This window comes from Vicugna pacos, chromosome 3, assembly GCF_048564905.1.
Source record: "Vicugna pacos chromosome 3, VicPac4, whole genome shotgun sequence".
Classification (NCBI taxonomy): domain Eukaryota; kingdom Metazoa; phylum Chordata; class Mammalia; order Artiodactyla; family Camelidae; genus Vicugna; species Vicugna pacos.
In genome coordinates, this window is record NC_132989.1 from 59,842,320 (window position 1) to 59,866,626 (window position 24,307).

Consider the following 24,307-nt stretch of genomic DNA (forward strand, 5'->3'; position numbering starts at 1 on the left):
AAAATAATAATAAGATAACAATATCAGGTTTTGTAATGGAAGAGACTGCCCTAATGAATACCACACCAATGCTCAATTTCTTGTATTTATAAAGGCAGCATGGCACACATCTCATGTAGCACCTGATAATCAAACACAGTAATACTTCTGCAAAAATATATATATAATAGTTAACCTAAGAGTGATAAATAAATATTATAAATAACTATTCTTCAATGCAGGTGAGTTTTGCCACAAAACGGATTTTTGACTCCAAAAATCTTTGATAATCGAAGCTTTCTGAATATCAGAATTGAGGATAAGGTATTGTTAACTGTTTTATTGACAATCACCTCATAAAAGATTATCCAAAGGGACGAATAATTTCACCTGTCTGTACCTGTGCTACACCTGGAGCTAGCTCTAGAGGAGCTACCATGAAATTGAAATAAGAGAGAAGGGAGAGAGGTGAATTTCAGGGCACCTGCTCTGAACAACAACTATAATTTGGTGATTCAGCATATTTAAACTGTTTCACTGTAAAAGCACATCTACTTTATGAAAAGACCAATGGGTAATAAAAGAGGGGAAACCAGAACAATAGGTTAAATCAAAGGAACATATTTTTAATAGAATCTACTACTATCATGATGAATGGACAAGCAAATATTTGATATTTTTGAGTCACTGGTCTTACCTCCTCCCTCCAAGTTTAACAACTCAACTTTAAAAGATTTCTCCAATTCCGGAATAGAATTATCAGTGATGTTAACAGAAATGTACTTATATCTTTCTCCTGGTTGAAATTCTAAGGTGCCAGCAACACCCTGAAATATAAATAGAAGATTTATCCATTAGATTATAATTATTCTATATATGAATGTGTAAAATGAGAATGTTTACTATGTCCTAAATTGTATACATACTGAAACAGATGAACATAAGCAAAATATAAAATGGAAAACACTTAAGTGGATATGAATCATGTTCAATATAATTCTAAATAAATATTCTTCAATGAAATAAAGTAGGTGGATTTTTATCTCTCTTATTTGCCTATTCATCAAAAAAGCAGTCAAGGAAAATGAGAAACCTGAATAGGTGACATCCACAAATTTCTAATGAATTGATTGAATGAGATGCACAGAATTCTCTTGACCAAGTTTACTTAGAACTATTCAAATTATATCACTGACAAACTTAAATACTCAATGCACAATAATAACGGCATTTTCATTCTAAAAATTTCTCCTAGCGATAATAAATATCAATCTATTGGGCATTAATCTTTCCTTGATTATACATGCAATCACAATTCACAATATAGATTCCTCATCAGAAAAGTTCACAACTCTAAGGAAAACGAAACGTTATTTAAATTCAAAGTCTTAAGGCCCTTTTTTTCTCCCATTATTGAATGTAAGCATTTTGCCCTCAAGTGATGAGAATGAAATTTAAAGCTGTTTAAATGTTTCTAGGGTTAGCTTGTGTGGACAACTTTATTTCATCTTGTAGAGCAATTAATGATCCTACAGCTAAATTGAGGAACCCAAGTACCAATCACTAATCACTCATTTATTAACTTTTTTCAGTATCTTCACACAGCATGTGCATGGCACCATTTTAGACACTTGGGATTCAAAATCAGCCAAGACAAATCTCTAGTTTCATGAAAACATTCCAGAAGGAGTATTCAGCATGGAATAGAAAACAACTGCTATTAAAGGCACACAGTTAGCTCATGAAAAATGAGTGGTTAACTTTGCCTAGAGTATAGTCATCAGGGAAGTAATTCCACAAGTCTTAACGACAGAAATAATAGCACTTCTGTTGACATGGTTTACTGAATATTTTAAGCCTACTGTCGAGAACTACTTCTCAGGAAAAAAAAAGATTCCTTTCAAAACATTACTGCTCATTGACAAGGCACCTGGTCACCCAAGAGCACTGATGGAGATGTACAGTGAGATTCATGTTGTTTCCATGCTGCTAACACAATGTCCATTCTGCAGCTCACAGATCAAGAAGCAATTTTCACTTTCAAGTCTTATTATTTAAGAAATACATTTTGTAAGGATATAGCTGTCATAGACAGTGATTGCTCTGATGGAGTCACCATTCTAGATGTCATTAAGATTCACGACTCGTTGGAGGAGGTCCAAATTTCAACAGTAGCAGAAGTCTGGAAGAAGTTGATTCTAACCCTCGCAGATGACTTTGAAGGGTTCAAGACTTCAAGGAAGTTACTACAGATGTGGTGGAAGTAGCAAGAGCAGTAGTATTAGAAGTGGAGCCTGAAGATGTGGACTGAATCGCTGCAACCTCAGCGTAAAACTTTAGTGGATGCGAAGTCACTTCTTAAGGATAAGCAAAGAAAAGCAGTTTATTGAGATAGATTCTACTCCTGGTGAAGATGCTGAGAAGACTGTGGAAATGACAATAAAAGGACTTAGAATACTATATAAACTTAATTGATAAAGCAGCAGCAGGGTGTGAAAGGATTGACTCCAATTTTGGAAAAGTTCTACTATTGGTAAAATGCTATCAAACAACACTGCATACTATAGAGAAATCACTTATGAAAGGAAGAGTCAGTTGATGTGGCAAATTTCATTGTTGTCTTATTCTAAGAAATCCCCACAGCCATCCCAACCTGCAACCACCACCATCCTGATGAGTTAGCAGCCATTAACACTGAGACAAGACCCGCCATCAGGAAAAGGATTATGGCTTGCTGAAAGCTAGGATGACAGCTAGCATTTTTCAACAATAAAAGATTTTTAATTAAGCTATGTACATTGTCTGTTTAGACACAATGCTGTTGCACGCTTAACAGACTACGGTATAGAGTAAATAAAACTGATACACACTGGGCAACCAAAAAATTCATGTGACTCTCTTTACTGCGATATTTCCTTTACTGAATCTGAAGTATCTCTGAGGTCTGATTGTATCTCCAACCACTGATAGCCAAACTTAAATCTTAATGTCTATTTCAAAGTTCTGCCAGAATTTTTCATTTATGATCTTCCCTTAAAATCTACGTCTTATCCAACCCTCTCCACAGCACTAAATTGTAGAGTAGCAAGTTTCTTATGCCAGGAACAACGAAGTCACTTTTGACACCCTCTTCTGCTTTATCCTCCACCCTAAATCATCCTCAAATCCTGCCATTTTAACTCTTAAATATTTCCTGAGCCCACCTACTTGTTTTTAATCTACACCGTTAGCTGCCTAGTCCAAGACATTATCACCTCTTGCCTTGCTCCACAAAATGGACTCTTTACTGGTCTTTCTGCATCCAGTGTCTTCTAATCCGTTCTCCACAGTTCAGTCTAATGATTTTTTATAAATGCATAATACCTTTCAATTGCTTCTTTCTACTTTTAAAAGAAAAGTTACAACATGCAGCATGACCCATAAGGCCTAGAATGATCTACGCCCTGCATACTTTATGTTTTATCATCACATCCAGCTTACCACATTCTAGAAACACTGGTCTTCTTTCAGTTCCTCTGACAGCCTGTGCTTTTCCGTACTTTAGGGCCATTTTACCATTTATTCATGCTATTTTACCAGTCTCAAGGAATTCTTCCCCACTTCATCTAGTCTGCTAGTTTCTCCTCCTTCAATTTCAGAACTCAGCCTAGATATCACTTTCCCAGAAAAGCCTTTCTTGACTACCCAGACTAAGTGAACACTCACCTTTCTCCAAGAATATCAACCTGAAAATTTCCTGTAACTGTGATTTAGTCATTACTTAGTTGTTTAATATCACTCTCAAGAGCTAGAAATGAACACCTGGTAGGTGAGGACCACCTCTTGGTATACAGAATAAGGTTAAGAACAGTGATGTCTGATACTCAGCTGTCTCCTCTTCCATCTCTTCCATACATGATCACTCCTAGCATGTGTCCTCCCCTCTCCAGCATACCCATACACACAGACTCACATATACAGCCTAAGAAATCTTATTCATGCTATCACAGATCACAGAGAGCGGAAGCATCATAGAGAAATGGTAAAGGCGAAAGCTACCAGGGTTTCAGTGATAAGCAAAGACAATGGTTCAAAGAGGTAATAATTGTCAAACAAGACATTGAAGCACCCCTGAAAATTTTCAGCAATGTCCCCAAGGGTATTAGCTTTCTGATAGCCACAAAGAATAAGAACAAAGGTTTTGTTTCATTTTGTTTTAGTTATTAAAGAAAATGATAATCCAGCTGGATATGAGGGATAACCATATATGACAAACCCACAGCTAACATCATACTCATACTCCATCAAAGGTGGAAAGCTGGAAGTATTTCCTCTAAGATTAGGAACATGACAAGGAGGCCCTCTCTTCACCACTTTTATTCAACATAGCTATGTTAAGTCTTACCCAGAGCAATCAAAGAAAAAGAAATAAAAAGAATACAAGTTGGAAAGGAAGAAGTAAAACTGTCACTGGTTGCAGGTGACATGACACACAAAAAAAACCTAAATAAGTCACCAGAGAACCACTAGAGCTCATCAATGCATTCGGTAAAGTTGCAGGATACAAAATTAATATACAGAAATCTGTTGCATTTCTATACACTAAAAACAAAGTATTAGAAAGAGAAACTAAGGAAACAATCCCATTTACCATCACATCAAAAAAAATAAGAAGAAGAAAACACCTAGGAATAAATCTACCTAAGGAGGCAAAAGACCTGTAATCCAAAAACTGTAAGACAATAATGAAAGACACTGAAGACAATACAAACATAAAAAGATATACTGTGCTCCTAGACTGGAAGAATCAATATTGTTAAAATGACCATATTACCCAAGGCAATATACAGATTCAGTGCAATCCCTATCAAAATACCAATGGCATTTTTCATAGAACTAGAACAATGTTAAAATTTATATAGAAACACAAAAATCCTCAAATAGCCAAAACAATCTTGATAAGGGAGAACAGTCATGCTCCCTGACTACAGACTATACTCCAAAGCTACAGTAGGGGACTAGCACAAAAACAGACACTTAGATCAATGGCACAGAGAGCCCAGAAATAAACCCACACACTTATGGTCAGTTAATCTACGACAAAGGAGGCAAGAATATAAATGGAGAAAAGACAGCCTCTTCAATAAGTGATGCTAGGAAAACTGGATAGTTACATGTAAAAGAAGCAAATTAGAACATTCTCTAACACTATACACAAAAATAAATTCAAAATGGATTAAAGACCTAAATGTAAGACCAGATACTATAAACCCCCAGAGGAAAAGATAGGCTGAACATTCTTTAACATAAATTGCAGCAGTTTTTTTTTTTAATCTATCTCCTGAAGTAAAGGAAATAATAGCAAAAATAAACAAATGGGACCTAATTAAATTTAAAAGCTTTGGTACAGCAAAGGAAACCATCAACAAAACAAAAAGACAACATACTGAATGGGAGAAAATAATTGCAAATGGTATGGTTAATAAAGGGATTAACATCCAACATACATAATTAGCTCATACATCTCAACATCAAAAAAACAGAAACTCAATTAAAAAATGGGCAGAAGAACTGACTACACATTTCTCCAAAAAGAAAATGCAGATGGCCAACAGGCACAAGAAAAGATGCTCCACATTGCTAACCATCAGGAAAATGCAAATTAAAACCACAATGTGATACTACCACACGCTTGTCAGAATGGCTATCATCAAAAAGAGCAGAAATAACAAATATTGGCGAGGATGTGGAGAAACGGGAACCCTTGTACACAGGAAATGTAAATTAGTGCAGCCATGGTGAAAAACAGTATGGAGGCTTAGCAAAAAACTAAAGATATAACTACCATATGATCTGCAATTCCACTTCTGGGTATATATCCAAAACACACAAAAACTACTTTGGAAAGATACATGCACCCCAATATTCATAGCAGCATTATTTACAATTGCCAAGAAATGGAAGCAACCTAAGAGTCCATCAACAGATGAACAGATAAAGACAATATGGTGTATATATCTACCATGGAATACTACTCGGCCATTAAAAAGAATGAAATTTTGCCATTTGCTGCAACATGAATGGACTTGGAGGTTATTAAGTTAAGTGAAGTAAGTCAGACAGAGAACGATAAATAACATACGATATCACTTAAATGTAGAATCTAAAAAACTACAACTAGTGAATCTAACAAAAAAGAAGCAGACTCACAGATACAGAGAACAAACTAGTGGTTACTGTTGAGACGGAGCAATACAGGGACTGAAGGAGTAGGAGGTACAAACTAATGGGTGTAAGATAGGTTCAAGGGTGTACTGTACAACATGGGGAATATAGTCAACATTTTATAATAATTGTAAATGGAAAGTAACCTTTAAAAATCGTATAAAAATTTTTAAATAGATGAAGGACCTGAATAGTTATTTCTCAAAAGAAGACATACAAATAGTCTACAGCTATATGAAAAGACACAAATCATCACTAATTATCAGGGAAACGCAAATCAAAAGCACAATGAGACAGCACCTCACACCAGTCAGAATGGGTATTATTAAAAAGACAAGAGATGACAAGTATTGGAAAGGATGTGGAGAAAAGAGTTTGAGAAAGGAGAAATCTGAGAAAATTTTTCTCACTGAAATTCAGCCAAAATTAATTGAATTCAATTAGCCAAGGTTTCTGGGCTTTAGGAGAAAAAATACAAATTACTGAACACTACACCTTTGTACAGTTCTTATTAGGAAGAAGAGGAAAAACAAGAAAAACTGAATTTAAAGAAAAAGATTCTTGGGGGGAGGGTATAGCTCAAGTGGTAGAGTGCATGCTTAGCATGCATGAGGTCCTGGGTTCAATCCCCAGTACCGCCTCTAAAATTAAATAAATCTAATTACCTCCCCCAAAATAAAATAATTAAGTAATACAATAATAAATAAATAAAACATTTTTTTAAAAAAGAAAGAGAAAGATTCTTTGGGAAAACAAATGTTGAAGGACATAAAATAATTCTTGAGAAGTGTAGCAGAGAAGAAATTATGAGCATTCATTTAATTTGAGTACTAGTTTTAATATGATGAGGTGACACTTGCTGAGTGTTACTGCATGTGTGCATGCACAGTACATGACATTTACAAAGCTGCCATCAATCCTCAGAGTGATCCTGCCCAGCAGATATTAGCTCTCTCTTACAGATAAGGAAACTGAGGTTAGGAAAGACTGAGTCTACCAAAACCACACATTTAAAAGACGAGTTTAAACCCAGTTCTTTTCAGTTCCAAATCCCAGGCTTTTTTTTTTTTTTTTGTCGGTATCATACTGGTTTTCACTTGAAGGGAAAACAAGTTAAAACTGAAATGACATGGACATATAATTTTTTTACAATTATGGTTTTGCTTGATGGATACACACAAGAGGATTTAAATTGTGTAAGAAACATAATTTTAAATATATCTGATCAAAACCTGTAACATTAAAATAAATAATACAAATGAAGCCTATGACAAAAATTAGGTATAAGAGGAATCCGTAGGAGAGCTACTTAAGTGTCAGGCTTCAATGGACTGAAATACTTTAATTTATGTAAATTTAAAGGTTGAAACGCCCTCAGTGCTTCTTTTCCTTGTGTAGCATGTTCTAGGTACAGTGCCAAGTCCCTTCCAGTCCTCCAAGAGGATTGTGTCTCTTTTACAAGTGTAAACACCACTTCAAAAGGATTAAGTGATTTACCTGGTAGTCCTCAGGACTGAATGCTGTCAATGACACTGTTCTAAATTCCGCTGTAACCCTCCCCAGGAGTCCTTGTGCACGGATGACCAATAACCTGACTTCTCCATCCTCCTCCAGCACAGTGACGTGTGGAACACTGTTTGCAGGTAGCGTCATTGTGTCCTCAGGCTGGGGAGGCAGGTCTGTGGAGAACTGGAGCAAGCCTGGCCGATACAAAGAGAAGAGGGCATTTTTGCCCCCGTTATCCGTGGAAGAATTTCCTACTCACTTGAAACAATCCTGCACAATTATTTTGATCACCGGGATAAAATTCTAAGGACTCTCATTTAGAAAAGACTTCAGTGAAGATTTGATTAACATGCGTTTGACATGGAATATGTTAGTAAGTTTTCAGGATGTTAAAAATTAAAATGGTAATTTTTCTTGTCTCTGTCCCAAGAAAGCTTTTTAAAATGGAAGCGTCAATAAAAAGAAAATGGATGACATTTAGAAATACATATTGTTAAACATTTACTTATATCTGAGTCTCCAGAATTCATTCTTTTTAAAAAATATTGTATTTATTTATCATCATATTATTTAATTATTTTTTATTTTGATGGGGGTCGGGGAGGTAATCAGGTTTATGTATTTTTAGAGGAGGTACCAGGACCTCATATATGCTAAGCATGTGCTCTACCATTTGAGCTATGTCCTCCCCCGATTCTTAAACTAGAAGCAGAATAAAATTAACACCACCCTGAAGGACTTGGCAACACACATTGTGAAAACTTAACTATGAAAATCATTATCTGAAGAACCTCTCAAGTTTCCTACACAGAGCTTTTACTGGGTGTTCTTGCTTCATTCCTACAAAAGAACTATTACTTTTCAATGCAGAAAACAGTCTTGACTTATTAGGACAGACATCTATGATAGTTCCCCAATTAAGAAAATTATCACTTTCCAGCATAAGATAAAAAAGAAATTAATATAAACAGACAGTGATAACTCTACTTCTTGAAATTTAATAAAACATAAATTACAAAGTACTTCACTTAGGTGTTAACCTATCACAGAAGGATAATTTTTAAAATTAAAAAAAATGATATCCATGAATAAAAATACTCTTTTTTATTTAAAATAACCCTGCTTATACTTTTCAAAATATATTATTAAACTTTAGAAATGGCTCTTTACATTTTTTTCATAAACATTCCCTCAACAAGGCAGCTTAGAAGTTCAAGAGCCAGGAAGTTAGAGGGTCTGAAGGAGTTCTACTTCGATCACTTGCAAAAAGTCCCTTAAGTTCCTGAAAGGATCAAGTACACCCAGAGAAGGGAGGCTTATTCTTGCAAAAGGGCGTGGTTACCATATGGATGATCACTAGCTTTGACGGTGATATCTGTCGTTTCCTTCTCAGGATCTATGCTTGCACCACTGGTGGGAGTAGAACCTAGTTTTCCATCTCCAGGAATTGCAGAAATCAGTGTCACACGAAAATATTCATTAAGTTCAGGAACATCATCATCAAGAACATAAATATTCAAGACCTATAAATACAAAACGCAGAGGCATTAAGCTATGAGGCATGTGGAAATTGTTTACCACCTACCAGAAGAAAACAAAACAGACAATTATTTCTCATTGAGGTTAATATTTAACATGACAGATTTCTACACAAACTGAAGCACTAAAACAGAGAGTGAGGGAGAAAGAGAGGTAGAGAGAGAGAGATCTGAGAAATTAATTCTTTAAATAATGGGTGCTGAGCAGTAATATTTTCTGTCTAAAAATATCCTGTTCATGTATAAATAGCACATATGACATACCGATATATCAATATCATATCATATATCCTTTGTACCAAAGACAGTGGTATCAGCAACCTCAGGGTGCAGAGTTCCTATTTAAGGAACTGCAGGGTATCTGATAGGACGTGGCAGGATAGTAGCAAAGGACAGAACATCTATGTCTAGCTCCTACCTAAGGGAAGCCTGACACACTTAGCAGCGGTATTCTAGAAAACAGATTCACAATGGGCCCTAGAAGTCTGGCATAAACAGTCTGTAAAAAAAAAATTATGAAAAGAAGAAGCAGTAACTCAGTCATGCTCTCCAAATTTAAGTCAAAATCTGAAGTGGAAAAACATCCTCCCTTCTTTTATTAACTGAACAAGCATGCTTTCACACCTACAATCTGCCAGGGTTAGAAATACCCAGTCTCAAAAAGGTTCACAGTCTTCCACGGAGAGAGACCTATGGGAAAACATTAAAATGCAATGTAAAAATGTCATAATAGAGTGACATACAAAGTGGAGAAAGAAACAATCAACTCTATCTGGTAAAGGTTTTACAGCAGACATGGTTGAAGCAAGCCTTAAGGGATTAGTTGCAGTTGTAACTAATAATGAGGAAGAACATTCGGAATAAAAGAAACCACAGCATGAAAGAACAGGACATCTGAGCAACCACACACAGACCACTAAGGCTGGAGTGGGAGAGAAAGCTGGACAGATAATCAGGAGTCAAGATCACAGGGATCTTTTATGCTATGATTTTTAAAATGAACTTCATTCCACAGGGAGTAGAGTAAAACTTGAAGAATCATAAGCAGGAGACTGACAAAATGAGAATTCTGTTTTAGAACAAATACAGCGGCAGAATGTAAACGGAGTGGACACAGGAAGTACAGATGCAAGGGGTTGAGGTAGGAGGTGACTGACCAGAAATAATGAGATTCTGAACTAATGCAGTGACAATGGAGATGAAGAAAGATGGATGGACTCGAGACTTGTTCTGAAGACAGAATACCCGGGCCTAATGACTCAACACAGGGAGTGAGGGACAGGATGGAATGACGTATGATTTCCCAGTTTCTCCCAGAAAGGAGGGTGACAATAGTCTGAAAACAAATTGTAACTGCAAACTCAGTCTCCAAAACACTAGTCATTGGACCTAAAAGCATTTGAAGAGCTTCGTTTCAATGAAGTTTTTCCAGAGATTTTGATTCAAATAGGCATAAGGTAGAATCTGAATTTGGTTTTAATGTTCATTTTTATCAAAATTTTAATTAATAAAGTAATACATGGCACAGCCAATTTGCTCAGAAGAAATGTATAAAAATGACACTATCCAAATTATGTCGTTACTGAATTAAAGTGAACAATAATAAGCAGTCTGAAGATTTAAAGTGTCTTCCCCTAGAAAGTAAACTGACAAATGTTGCTATGAAAAGTAACACCAAAACATCAAGATGTACTTTAAAAATGAAGCAATTAATATTTGTAAAGCATTGAAAAATACCAAAGTAATGACTCTTTCAGTGAAATGAAGAATTTGAAACTGAAGACCCTATCAAGGTACAAATATATTTTACATGGTGACTTAGTACACAAGACAATATTTACCTTAACCATATTACATTCTGCTATTTTTCACTCTATTTTTAAAATCTTGATCATAACTCACTAAATTGATTTAATAACTAAGGGGCCATTTAAAAACACTTGAGAAACACATTTCCAGTGTAGGTTCCTGTGCTGCACCAACACACACACCACACACACACACACACGAATTTCCAGACTCTCTTACAGCTAGGTTTCTATATGTGATTTAAGTCTATTTAATTAAATGCACTCCCTGGATAAGTGGAAGGCAGAAGCAAAGTGGAGGCCACCTTGCAGCTGTTTGTGTTATAAAGAAGTCAGGGAACATTGGCAGACATCTCTGTATCCAGCCCCTGGCTTAATAAGACTGAGAGGCTGGCACAGATCCAGCTGGCAACGTGTTATAATCCAACCCCAATATTCATGTCATTGTTGTTGCTTTAAAAGTCAATTATTCATGATGAAGAAAATTATTTTAAATAAATTTTGGGAGGAGTATACACAACTATTTTCCTGACCAAAATTTTATTAACTCATACCGCTTCCAAAATTTGTATGAATCCACTTTATAAAACAGTAGTTCCCAGTTATATTTTTATTTCACAGTTGGTACATTTTCCAAGAGAAATTTTTAAAAATCAACTCCATTTCCCAAACAGGAACATTAAAAAATTACCACACACTATCATTATTACTTGATAAAAGAAAGAGCACTTTAAATCCAAAAAAGAAGTGAAAAAGACAGCATCAGTATAAAATATAGTCCTTTAAATTAAATAATTTCAGCCTCACAAAAACTCACTAGTTGTCCTAATTGTCCTCATTTTACCAAACACCAGTAGAACATTTATCATGGCTCTATCTGCAGACTGCTAATAAGGAAATTCTGTTATAAATTAACTTGTTTCCTCCTTTCCCCAAACTATAGAGATTTGATCACACTACTTTAGCTTTAACTCTTTAAATCTTAAGAATATTTTAAATCTTCCCTCAGTTTTATCTTTTTCATCCAATTAACTAAATCCCTTAGAAATTTCTTCAAAGATTGTATTTGTAATCTTATGTTATTTTAGTATTTATCCCTGATGATCTATAAGCTATTTATATTTTGATAAAAATTATATTGACATGAATATTCCAACATGATAGACTAAAAGGATGTTTAAAAAAAATCTGATACAGGAGGAGGGCTCATCTCGATTTCACTTATAAGAACTACCATTTTTTTCCTGGAGCATCTATTCAGAAATCAACTAAGGTTCCCAGAAAGTTTTTGATAAAACTAGTTATCACTTGTACTTTCAAAAGAAAGAAAAATTACCTCATTTTTCCAAATTTGAAAGTAAAATGAGATTACAGTTATAAGAATTTCTCTTGGCTGATTGCAAGAGTATCATTAAGAATTCTGCAGTTTCTCCTATCAGTAATAACAAAAAAGCCCATAATGACAAATGTTCACGCTATACCATTTTTATTACATTGAGGTTAAAGAACAGATAAAACTATAACACACATTATTCAACATTCTTAATTTTGCATAAGTAAATACAAAAATATTTAATATGATATATACCTAATCGCCTAAAAATTTTAAATTGCTTAAAAAGCAAGAAGCTGCAAATGAATTACAGAATAAACAGACCAGGAAAAGCTTTCCAGGATGCTTTCAAAGAAACATAGAAGATAAGGGTTTACCTCTGATCTTTGCCAAGGGAGGAATGTGATAGTTCCACTGGCATTAGCAAAATCATCAACGAGGTAATTAACGCCATCAGATTCGATCTGTGAGATGGTGTAAAAAACATGCACGTACCCCAGAGCTCCTCTGGTTCGCTCCACCACACATGAAATGGTGGATCCCTCCTCTGCAATCTGAAATTGAACATAAATTATGTATAAGTATGTACCGATTCAAATCCGTGATAATACTACAATGCTTTCATGAAATTCTTTTATCATAAACTTAATTCTGTAACTTTTCTAACTCTCTAAGGAGACCTCTGTATTTCTCCAGATATATCTCTGACTGCTGAGAAGTATTTACAATCATTTGTTTTCCCACTCATTCCTTTAGAGGGATAAATAAAGCAAGAACAATAATAATTAACTATACATGGAATTCATTTATTGAAACATCCTGTGTGTCAGGCACTGTGCTAGATATTAAGGTTACAAAAGATTTTTTAACAAGCATAATCCTTCCTCTGGATAAGTCAAAAGAGAAAAACAAACTCATAATTTTACGATGAGTTCAGCAGAGAAGTGGGAAGAAGAAAGTGGAACATGACATCAGGGAGAACTTTCTAGGCATGGACATAAGAAGTAATAGAGTGGATTTGGTGAAATCATTCCGAGGCTGGTATAAAGTGTCCAGCAGGAGAGCCTTGAGGAATTCCTGGTGGGGAAACACTAGTCAGGTAAAGGAGGGCACTGCTGTCATGCTTAATATCTCTTTGGTATTTGTCCTATATACGTAAGTATACATACATGTGTGCATTCCTTCACGTGGAAAACGTTTTTATCTACACTTTAAGATACTGTTTAAAAGTTATATGGAGCAAGAAGCTGGAAAATCTTTTAGAATAGGTCTTTACATTCTCAGTCTCTCAATTCAACTTTCCCTCTGATTTCAGATAACCCTCCTTTCATCACTTTACAATAACATACAAGCTGCCCTTCCTCTGATGCCCACTTCTACAAGCAAATGATTTTTTCAAGGTATATCCATAGTTATTATCATATTTAAGAATCAAACACTTATTGTGTAAAACTGTTATTATGCCCCTATTTTTATTTTTCTCTATCACCGACCAATTTTTTGACTTCCTGTGTTTTTCATTATGCAATTTGGCATAATGTGGTGACTTTCAGGAGCCCATCTTTCACATTACAGCAGAATGGACTGTTCTGAAGGTGGGGCCTGCCAACCCTAAGAGGCTGGAGAGAAGAGGGAGCAGCAAAGAGACACAGGTGCTCAATACAGCACCTAATTTAGTTTCCACCTAGACATCTACATCAGCATTTTCATCATAGCCGTGGTGGGGTGAAAGGAGTATGGCTTTAAGATCAAATAGTCCTTAGCACCTTCACTCTACCACTTACCAAGCATTCTCAGTCTCAGTGATCTCTTCTTCAAGTGAAGATCACAACGTCTGACGGATTTTGGTGGAGATTAAATAAGTACTTTACATGATACCTACTAACACAGTAAGTGCTTTAAAAAAATTTAATTTCTTCCCCTTAAAATACAGACACATATACATGATAACCAAAAAATGCTACATAAAACATTCCCTCATCTTAGCAAAAATTTATATGCTTGCATATTAAAAACACAAACTAATTCCCATGTATTTAGATTCCTATCACAATGGGGAAAAATCTGCTCTACTTTCCTATCCCAAATTTTAATCAGAATATTTTCCATGAGTTACATTATAAACCATTAATCCCAACATGTGAGTGTTCAACCTTTCCCTTTATGCAAGAGGCATAGCTTAAACAGATCCAAAGATACACTGAGGAATGTGATGCTTCCTTACAGCTGTTTACCAAGTCAACGACATTACCAGGCAGCATCTGGGGCTAAGCATTTTGCTTGCAGGAATCATATGAGAAGTTATCTCACCACACTTTCATTTAGTAAAGCCTTCACTAAAATTATCACCTTCTAACTAGTTTCAGTTTTAAAAAGAAGTGGGAGAAAACTACCCATATCCAATACAAGTGTGTGCAGATACAGGCTATATTATCGAAATTTCATAGAAAATTTAACAAATTATTAATTTATACAATAAAGTATATTCTACAAAGTTTTCACTAGAGAAGATGCTTCAAGTATCAAGGGTCCATAAAAAAAGTCACATAGGATGCTTGGAAAATCTGCCTTTCATACTTATCAACTTTGGACACAATGCCTGTGATTTGCTTTAAAAATTACTTCAGCCCAAAAAGAAGAAACAAGATTGGTGAAAGGCTGACAAACGTTGAAGCTAGGCACATGGGTCACTGGGCTCCACTATTCTATTTATTTGTTTTGTGTACATATGATATTTTCCACTTTAAAAGATTTTTTAAAGGCAGCATTTTGCCTCTCATCCCATCCCAGTCAGAGGTACTGACTCAGAAATGGGTTCCTGATTCAGGAATGGTGTTCAGGAACACGCACTAGACATTTCTAACCAAGGCTGTCTACGCACAGCACTTAGAGAAACAGAAGACCAGAGGATGGAATTCGTAATGACCAGAAGATGATTAAGACAGAGAGAATAAATAATTAAAAGATGCTTTTCTACTATGAAAATATGTATCTAATTGACTTTAGAATCATAATACAATCAAAAGTTTAGGCCAGTGTATGAAGGAGCATAACATCAAGTAATAATCATCGGAACCATCCTCACTCAGTTTTTCACAACAAACAGCAGCAGCCACGACTGTTTTCTCTTTTGAGTCAGGAATGTGACGACCCCCTGATCATCAGAAAAGTAATTATAAGGTTAACAATTTCCCCAGGAAAAATAATGGATTATTCCAAGCCATGAACTGGCTTTCTCTACCAAAATAGAAGATTAAAGTCGAACAGTTACATACCTAATTAATTTTTTATTTGGTTTCATGCTTGGGTGATGATCTGTGATATCAGATTACATCAATATCGCTTATATCTAAAGGAATCTATTCACACAACATATGGCAGGCACTTAAAAATAAACATTGCCCAAGTTAAATAATATTCTCATTTTTAAAAATATCCTCTCAAAATATCTCTAGATTTATTCCTAAGCAATGAGTTTATAAAACATAACCTAAGTATTATTTGTGAAAGTAAAATAGTTAAGACTAGCAAGTTCTATGAATTATTATGAAAAGCAATCTCACTACTTAATTATGTGATATACAAGGAGTAGACTATGTATTTCTGCATATTTTCATTATTTAAGATGTGATATGCCTTCATTTTAACCTTAATATTAACATCACACGAATCTATGAAAATGTAAAAGCATAACAAAGCTCATAGAGAAGTCTTTAAAGAATCTCCATTGCCTTCTGTATTTTTGAAAGGATTTAAAAAAGTTAACTTTTCAATGTCACTGCAACAACACAATGGAGAAGAATCTACAGAAGTAACAGTGGTTTTATTTCTGAAAATGAATCAAATAATCATATATTTTAAACTCTGAAGATAATTCCAGGCATAAAGTAAACCACCAGTTCTCAAATATTTTAGTTTCAGGACTCCTAAACACTCATAAAAACTATGGAGAACCCCAAGGAGCTTTTGCTATGTTGGTGAAATCTGTTGATATTTCATTCATTTTATGAATGAAAATTGAAAAAAATTAAATATTGATACATTAACTCATTTTAAAACTGCAGTAATAAACTCATTACATGTTAACATAAGCAACATATTTTATGAAAAATAATTACATTTTCTAAAACAAAAAAATAGTGATGGGAGCATTGTTTTACATTTTTGCATCCTCTTTAATGCTTAGCTTAACAGAAGACAGCTAGACTCTCCTATCTCCTTTGTAATCAGTTTGTCTGCTGCTATTTGTTATTTTAAGTATATAAAGAATATCCAGCCTCACGCAGACATTTAACTAGAAAAGGAGGAGGACTACAGCCGTCTTTTCAGATAGCTGTGGGTTCTCTTCCTCAATATAATATCAAAATTTGACAAGTGGTAGTTTCTTAGGGTTTAGTTGCAATGTGACATCATACTCTGGTCCACCTCACACTGTGAATCATTCTGTCCCCCATGCATGATTTTGTAACAATATGCATTGATTATACGGACAGTATTGGTTCACTGAGTTATACAGATCTTCCAAATGCTGACACAGGTCATTACACTAAATAAATCAATCAATCACACTTGCTAACATCACTATCAGTCTTACCTGAAAAGTCTTTAAGTATTGGGAAACAGACAAGCTCACTTTGACAGGTAAAATGTACCCAAAATTCCAACTTTGTTTGAAAGCTCAATTTTTATCACTGGCAACAAATACTACTAGTCGTTTTCCTTGTAGTCACTGGCCCGCTTCGTTTCCATGAACACGTCTGCAGGGCACCCAAGTCCAAAGAAACAAACTTCACTGCTCATGTTTCTACTAAAAATGGTGTTCCATGAAAAAGCACCTAGTTCCCTCACAACTTAGTAACTGCACAAGCACTTTTCCTCATGATAACTACCGTGTTTTGTTATCTTAGCGAAGTGCTTTATTTGTGCTTCTCATTTCATGATATGGAATGTTAGAAAGACGGGTATTCAAGAGTCAAGATTTTATCGAACTGATGTTTTGTACTGCTTCATCACAGATACTCTGAAGTGAAATTGTCACCTTTTAAACTATGGGTGTGCCGTGATAAACAAAACAATGACAACTGGTACAGTTTGGTGCCACCACTTTGAATCGTACAAAGGCACCAGCAGCTAGCAGTTTTGGCAACCACTGCTTTTACAGTGCAAATGTCAATAAAAGGACAAAGACATCACAGTATTTTATAAAATTAGTTTTGACCTTTGTAGATCTACTGAGAGATCTCAGGAACCCCTTGGAGTTTTTGGGCTACACTTTGAGAATGACTTCACTAAGCAGTTAATAAATATTGACGATGGTCATCATGACACAACAGTCTCTTATTACTCCTGTCTTCAAATCACACCAAGATGAAAGTAAAAGTTCTATACTTCTATTCTTGACACTTTCAGGAATGAAAATTCTGTAATCTTCCTGACAATTAAATTCCAATGTTTGATCTTCTAGACATAGTACTTTTCCCATATTAACCATCTCAACTTTACTCTTTTCAATATAAACGTATTTTATTTTTCTCTCATGTGGGCTTGGAGAATAGCCAACCATGTTTTCTTTCATCTTCCAGCAGTTCTACTAGTATTGGTACTGTGGCTTTCACAAGGAAGCTCTCTTCTGCAATCAAAGGCTTGACTGGCTCTGTTCTAATTCCAAGATTTCTGGAACAAAGTTGCATATCTAGGTGAAGCTAAATCAACACCAACACAATCTACCAACGGAATTTACGAGACAAGTCAGCACTGAACTTACTAGAATGGCTCAAAAATCCAGAGAAACACTTTGATACTATTCCTCATTTTAGGCAAGTTCTAAAACTTTATGTATTGTTCTGTTTTGTTTTCAGTTGAGTTGTTCATGCAGCTTAGCTGAATAACGTTTTTGTTATCTGAACTATGAGCCTTTTCATGTCTCAATATTAAAATACATTCACAAGCTCAGTAAAGATTTATTGAGTAACTTCTATGTTGCATTCTAGGTGCCAGAGATAAAATAATGAACAATAATAAAATCTTCTTATACTCAGAGCTCTTTCATTTTTGTGGTGGAAGGGACAGACAGTATGTAAGTAGGCTTATAAATAACATAGGAAATTTAAGAGTGGGAACAATGCTACTAAAAATGTAAAACTAGGAGAAGGTATGGAGAGTGACCAGTTGGGAGAAGTAGGGGGATTACTTTAAACAAAAAGTCTTCACTGAGAAGATGTCTTTGGAGCTGAGACTTGAATGACTGATTCTGAAGATCTGGAGTAAGAGAGGCTAAGAAGTGCTGACGGCCTGAGATTGGAACTGAAGGCAAATCTGCTTGAAAGATACCAACCAAAGAGGAGAATTACACAGGAAGTCAGAGCCATAGGCAAGTGCCAGGTCGTGAAGGGAGAAGAAGGGAACCTGATTTTACATGGCACCAGAATGGGTTCTCACAACCTGATGGAAGCCACCTGTCTCTTTAAGGGAAAAAAAGAGACGATAATATTAAATGTATAGGGGGGAAAGACAGCAGGTTAGAAGTCACAGGACGTAAGTTCAAATTCCAGTTCTTCCCATTGTATCTTAGGAGCAAAAAAGGTTGAGTGGGGGGGCTGGAATTAGAATTTATTAAGTACTAGGAACTGCCATGCTTTGAAACAGGTATTTGATCCTATCTCATTTAATTCCACTAGGGTTAGTTATTTTCTTAGGTCTCTAAGCTGCCATTTCTAACCCTATGAAGTAGAAAGATTAAATATTAATATTAGTTGCAACTATATTATGAATTGTCAGAAAGGTGCATTAAAAATTTAACATGTAAAGTTCTTTGATGACTGAACAGCTGAAAGTACCATATAGATAAACATATTTCTTTTTTAAGTCATAGATTTGTATAATAGTTTTCTGCCTTGTCTAAGATATTCTATTTCTGGTATACAAAAGAACACTATTTGAAGATCTCTTATGATTGTCACCAGAGAGCTAAGAGGGACAATAAGACACTTGAGAGAGCCAAGCACCCCAATACGAACAAAATGAGGCCTATGACCTAGGTATTTTTTTCAAGCTCTACTCATTAACGTTTTTCTTAATCCCTTCAATTTGCTTCAATATACACACAGACCTGTCCAAACCTACAAGAATCAACATGCAAAGGGAAAGCCTCTCTGGTTGCTTGGCATCCTTTCATGGACACTGAGCTCTTACTGTCACACACAACACCTGTGAAGTCGTTCATGAGCTCTCACATTACTGAACAGGAAACCAAGATGATTATGAAAACTTGGAAAGAACTGATAAGGACAGTAAAACCACTTAATGAATTAAGCTGGCCAAGAAGGGTGATAAGAAAGGCATTTGCACCCAACACGGAAGAATGTTGTAACTAACTACTAAGGACGTTCCACATGTGGGGTAAAAAAATAACTCAAAAAGTATTATTTTAATAGAGTTGCAATTAAAATTATTCACAGAAGCTTTCAATATATATTCTTTCATTTCCTTATGCTGTTAGCCCAAAAGTAAATTACATGTGGAATATAATTATGCATTCTGTGAAATGCATTAACTTTCAAGATAATTGCTAAAGTTTCATTTGCTAACTTGTCATTACTTCTTTCAGCTCATTCAGCTTCTGATTCAAACTGTGAACTTATAAGAGCAAAGACCTTACATTTGCAACCACTGGCTGTCGCATACTTCTGAGCCGAGAGTCAACACTCAAGCAACCTTACCAAATGAAAGAAAGCCCACTCCCAAACAAATACCCCTACGATGAATTTTTTAACTCTGAAATTCAGCAAGCTCACTACCTACCTCTGGTATACAGGCTCCCGTGAAACCAAACAAGCCATTGGCATTGTCACTTTTTTGTATCACCAATCTTGCTGTAGTATTCTCTCCAGAAATGCGAGCTCCTCCTTGTACAGAGACTAGTTTAAGAATGAATAATTCTTCTCCTTCCTCTTCATTGTCATCTCTTGCAGAAATAATGAATGATTTGTTAGTTTCTCCCTGTCTGAACTCCAGATATCCAGAAACAGGGTGTAAATCACTCTTTGCCGGCATGGCATGAAGTTCGTAAATTTCTTCAAGGGTCAATTTCCGCTCATAGAACCTCACGTCTTGCATCAGACCTGTAAATCTGTCATTGCCATTCATTCCGGCCCCAATTCTCAGAGTTCCTGGACCTGAAATTAGAAATGAGTTTAAATGCTACAATATCCGCAACTAGCTTGTACTAAACTACAACTGTGATTAAGAAAGTGACTTTATTGAAAGATTTTATTAGGTAAGTACAACTTTTACATAACTAGAACACAATCAAATAAAGGCTATTTTCTATTATGATGAAAACTGAATCAGTAATCACTGGGATTTAAGATATTTTGTACCAAAGGATATTTTGTCCATGTGTACGTATTGTGTATATGCATGTATGTGTTCATATTTGGATAGACATTTCTTCCAGGAAATTTAAAAATTTCCCTCCACATCTACAGATAGAATAATTCAATTCACTCACAATTTTAAAACTTTAGTATTACTATTCTTTGAGAACTTCAAGTCTTGATCTGCTACAAATTCATCTTGAGTTACATAAAGTTGTGAGAAGCTTTTGTGGACCAAGTGTAAGTGTTTACCTAAACAACTACTGTAATACACGTAGGAAAAGAAGAATCCCTTCCCAGGAACGTTGTATGAGTCTTAGGGACTTTTTCATGATAATCACAACATGCAGCTCAAACATATTGCTCCATTACTATTATAATAACCCTTTTCAGGAATTCCCCAATTCTTGTTTCTTTACTTTCTCCTTCTCCAATAACTCAACTAAGATATTTATGTAAGATGGGTGTTTGGCAGTGATTTGGGATAGCTTCCATGCCTTCTACAGTGGTTTTTGACTGACTATATAGCAATGAGAGTGAAATATCTAAAAATGTGGATGAATCTCATAAACAGTACCAAGCAAAATCCAGACACTCCAGCGTACACCCTGCTCAATTTTACTTACATAAAATTTTAAAAACATTAAAAGCTAGTCTTACGCTCTTAGAACTGGCAATAGTAGTTCGGCATGGTGGTGAGTGAGTGACTGGGGAAGAGCCAGGGGGCCTCTGGAACACTGTCTCTTGATCTGGAAGCTGATTTAATGGAATGCTGAAAAATGGTTAATTTTTTTTAAATTCACCTATCGGTACACTTTCATATATTTTATAATAAAATAACCTTTATTTCACTAATAACCTAAATAAACATATATACTTTTTCAATTTTATTTCCAAGTAACAAATGACAAAAACATATAAGCTCCTTGCAGTAGGCCAGAGAAAAGAAACACCAGCTCTCACTTTCCCCAGTCTTTCCCATTCTCATTCTACCACCATGTCATCACCAAAGGAATCAATGTTAACAGACATATGTATATATTCACACAATGAAAAGGTGAATAACTTAATGCCACACAATGCTATAAGCACAGTTCTTGAGGTTGCAATCAGTAGTATGTGTATGCTGTTCCTTTGCCTGTATTTTTTCCTACTCGAAAGAAATACAACCAGACATCTAATGCAGGAGGTTCAGAAGGAAAATATTCTGTTAAGCTATAACAATAAAAGCTCTGCTCTACTTTCTTACTAAATAAAAAGCAATCATTTCATAGATGGAGGAGCTGGGAGGGAACTGGCGATCATAATAGAGATGACTGAGATTTGTGTATAAACATGCCTACAGTGTGTTTCTCAAGGAAACAGCACATGATATGGCCTGAAGACAACAAAGATTCTTCAAAGCACACCATAGAATTCACCAGTTTAACTCCTGAAACTATAAATCCCTTTTAATTGTTAGGTTTTTTAATGTAATTTTCTTTTCTGATTCCTCTTTAACAGGATCTTCACCGCCCTCCACCCTCCGTAATCCTGAGCTAGCAATTCCCCAGATACAATGCTCTTCTCTATCTGGAGTATCATGTCCATCTCTCCTACTACCACAAGAAGCATAAACGTTCCTCCTTCACCATTTTTTTCCTTCTTCCTACAATGTGCTGAAGTGATCCACAGCCTATTTCAGATACTTCAAGGGCAGAGACTTTGCCTGATCCATTTCTGCAACACTCAGCACAGAACTTACGGTCTGGTAGCCACAGTTTTACTTAAAGAAATTAAACCAATACACAAGCAAATTTTTAAATACCTGTTAGCCTTGTTAAGAAGTCACTATACTTCAATTTAAAAAATGGGTGAAAAAGAAAAAAGAATGTGTGAGATAACAGAGGTAAATAAATTTTAAAATGATATTATTAAAAAAAGTCAAAAATTTTTAAAACTCAAAATGCAGGGTCCTAATTGTAAAGATGACACTCACCATCAGTAATGGCTTCTCCTTTCAGACTCTTGATTCCTCTGGGCATTGCATTTCCATCAAGGTAGAATTCAATAATTCCATCATCCAGGATAATTAGAAGATGAAGCCAAACATTTTCTTCTAAATATTTCATGACTGTTGCCTTGGCAATATATGTAGCATTGGAACCCAGAGTTTTGCAGTGAAGGGAAAGTGTCACATGGGATTCATTTGTTTGAATTTTTATCCCATAGTAGATGCTTCCATTACCGTCATCCTTTGCTATAACAAATCCATTAGTATTGGCATTGGGCATCACCCAAGCTGAAAATGTAAAGTTGGCAATGGAGTTGTTCCTAGAGGGATAATATTTTGGATTAACAGTTCCAAATGCACCATCTACTCCACTGAAGTACAAAGCATCTGTTCCACTATGGTGACGTCTCATGTGTGGCTGTAAATGCACAGTGCTGGGAAAGATTCCGACAAGCAAAAAGTCTATCATTGGAGGCAAACCAGCAGTGAACTCACTGGACAGTATTTCCCAGCCTACTCGTACATCACCAAAGACACCCTGCTGCCTCAAAACAGTAAAGTTGGTGATGTAAGACATATCATCTTCTGAGAGGACATCTTCTGCCACTTCTCTGTCTAGGCACTCTGGATCCAAGACGAAGACCCCAAAGGGATCATCATTGAATGGAATCATTACTGTGACCTGGAGGTTGGTTCCTGCTAGTTGGCCTCCAGGACCTGGGGACCCACCTGTAGTAAGGTAATTTATAAGGAATGAGAAACCAGAACTTGAAATACTTTCCAGTGTAAGGTGAAGACAAAGGGAATTTGTTTAGCAAATTTCTCATTAAATAATTTACTCATTGATCAATGAACAATAGTGTCACTACATGGTTTTCACCACATTTTCAGAGGTATTCTGGTTCAGCCTAAATTCATTAATAACCAGTAGAGCCTGAAAAAAGGATTATTAACTAGAAAGGTTTAATCTCCGTGCTTAAAAACCAAAAGTGACAGGAAAATTGATTGTTTAAATTACGGTACAAAGACCAAGCTTTAAGCTACCATGAATCTGTATTTGCTAACTTCCATTAATGTTCTGTTTGTTTGTCTCCCCACTCTATTTGGAGTGGAAAAATCTATTTACAAATTTGCGGATGGGTGTAAGTCTCCATCCATAAATCTATTTCATTAACTGCATTTTCTATACAGTCTAATTATTTGAGCACAAAATGTTAAACTTTGGTGGTAAAATAGAATAGATGGGAAAACACAGCACCTGAAATGTTTACAAGCTTTAGAATATAAAACTCGTTGAATTCAGGAATTTTATCCGGAAAAGCATGGAGGATTACTGGTTTGGCTCCTTCTCCATCCATAAAGTTAACAGTCCCTGAAGTTTCATAGAACTCTTGCCCAGGGTGCAAAGCAGAGTCATTCTGAAACAGCTGCCAGGCCACAGAAACATTGCCAAAGTGTCCTCGGTGCCTCAAAATCCTATGTAACAAATTAGAGAAAATTACTTTTTATGAAAAATGTATAAGTAGTGCATCTAACTCTAATGAGAATTTACTGTACTATCTCAGAGATAT

At 35.5% G+C, this 24,307-nt stretch overlaps 1 protein-coding gene across 1 annotated transcript in view; it reads right to left on the reverse strand.

Moving 5' to 3' along the window:
• The window catches only part of ADGRV1 (adhesion G protein-coupled receptor V1), a 440,955-nt gene that overhangs the window by 382,255 nt on the left and 34,393 nt on the right, over positions 1-24,307 (reverse strand). Inside the window, exons 18-24 of the mRNA XM_072958404.1 lie at positions 23,995-24,212; positions 22,722-23,465; positions 20,169-20,542; positions 12,746-12,922; positions 9,032-9,212; positions 7,681-7,883; positions 677-806 (exon numbers count right to left, since the gene is read on the reverse strand). Of these exons, the coding sequence (XP_072814505.1) occupies positions 677-806; positions 7,681-7,883; positions 9,032-9,212; positions 12,746-12,922; positions 20,169-20,542; positions 22,722-23,465; positions 23,995-24,212 (2,027 nt within the window). The remainder of the gene's footprint in view (positions 1-676; positions 807-7,680; positions 7,884-9,031; positions 9,213-12,745; positions 12,923-20,168; positions 20,543-22,721; positions 23,466-23,994; positions 24,213-24,307) is intronic.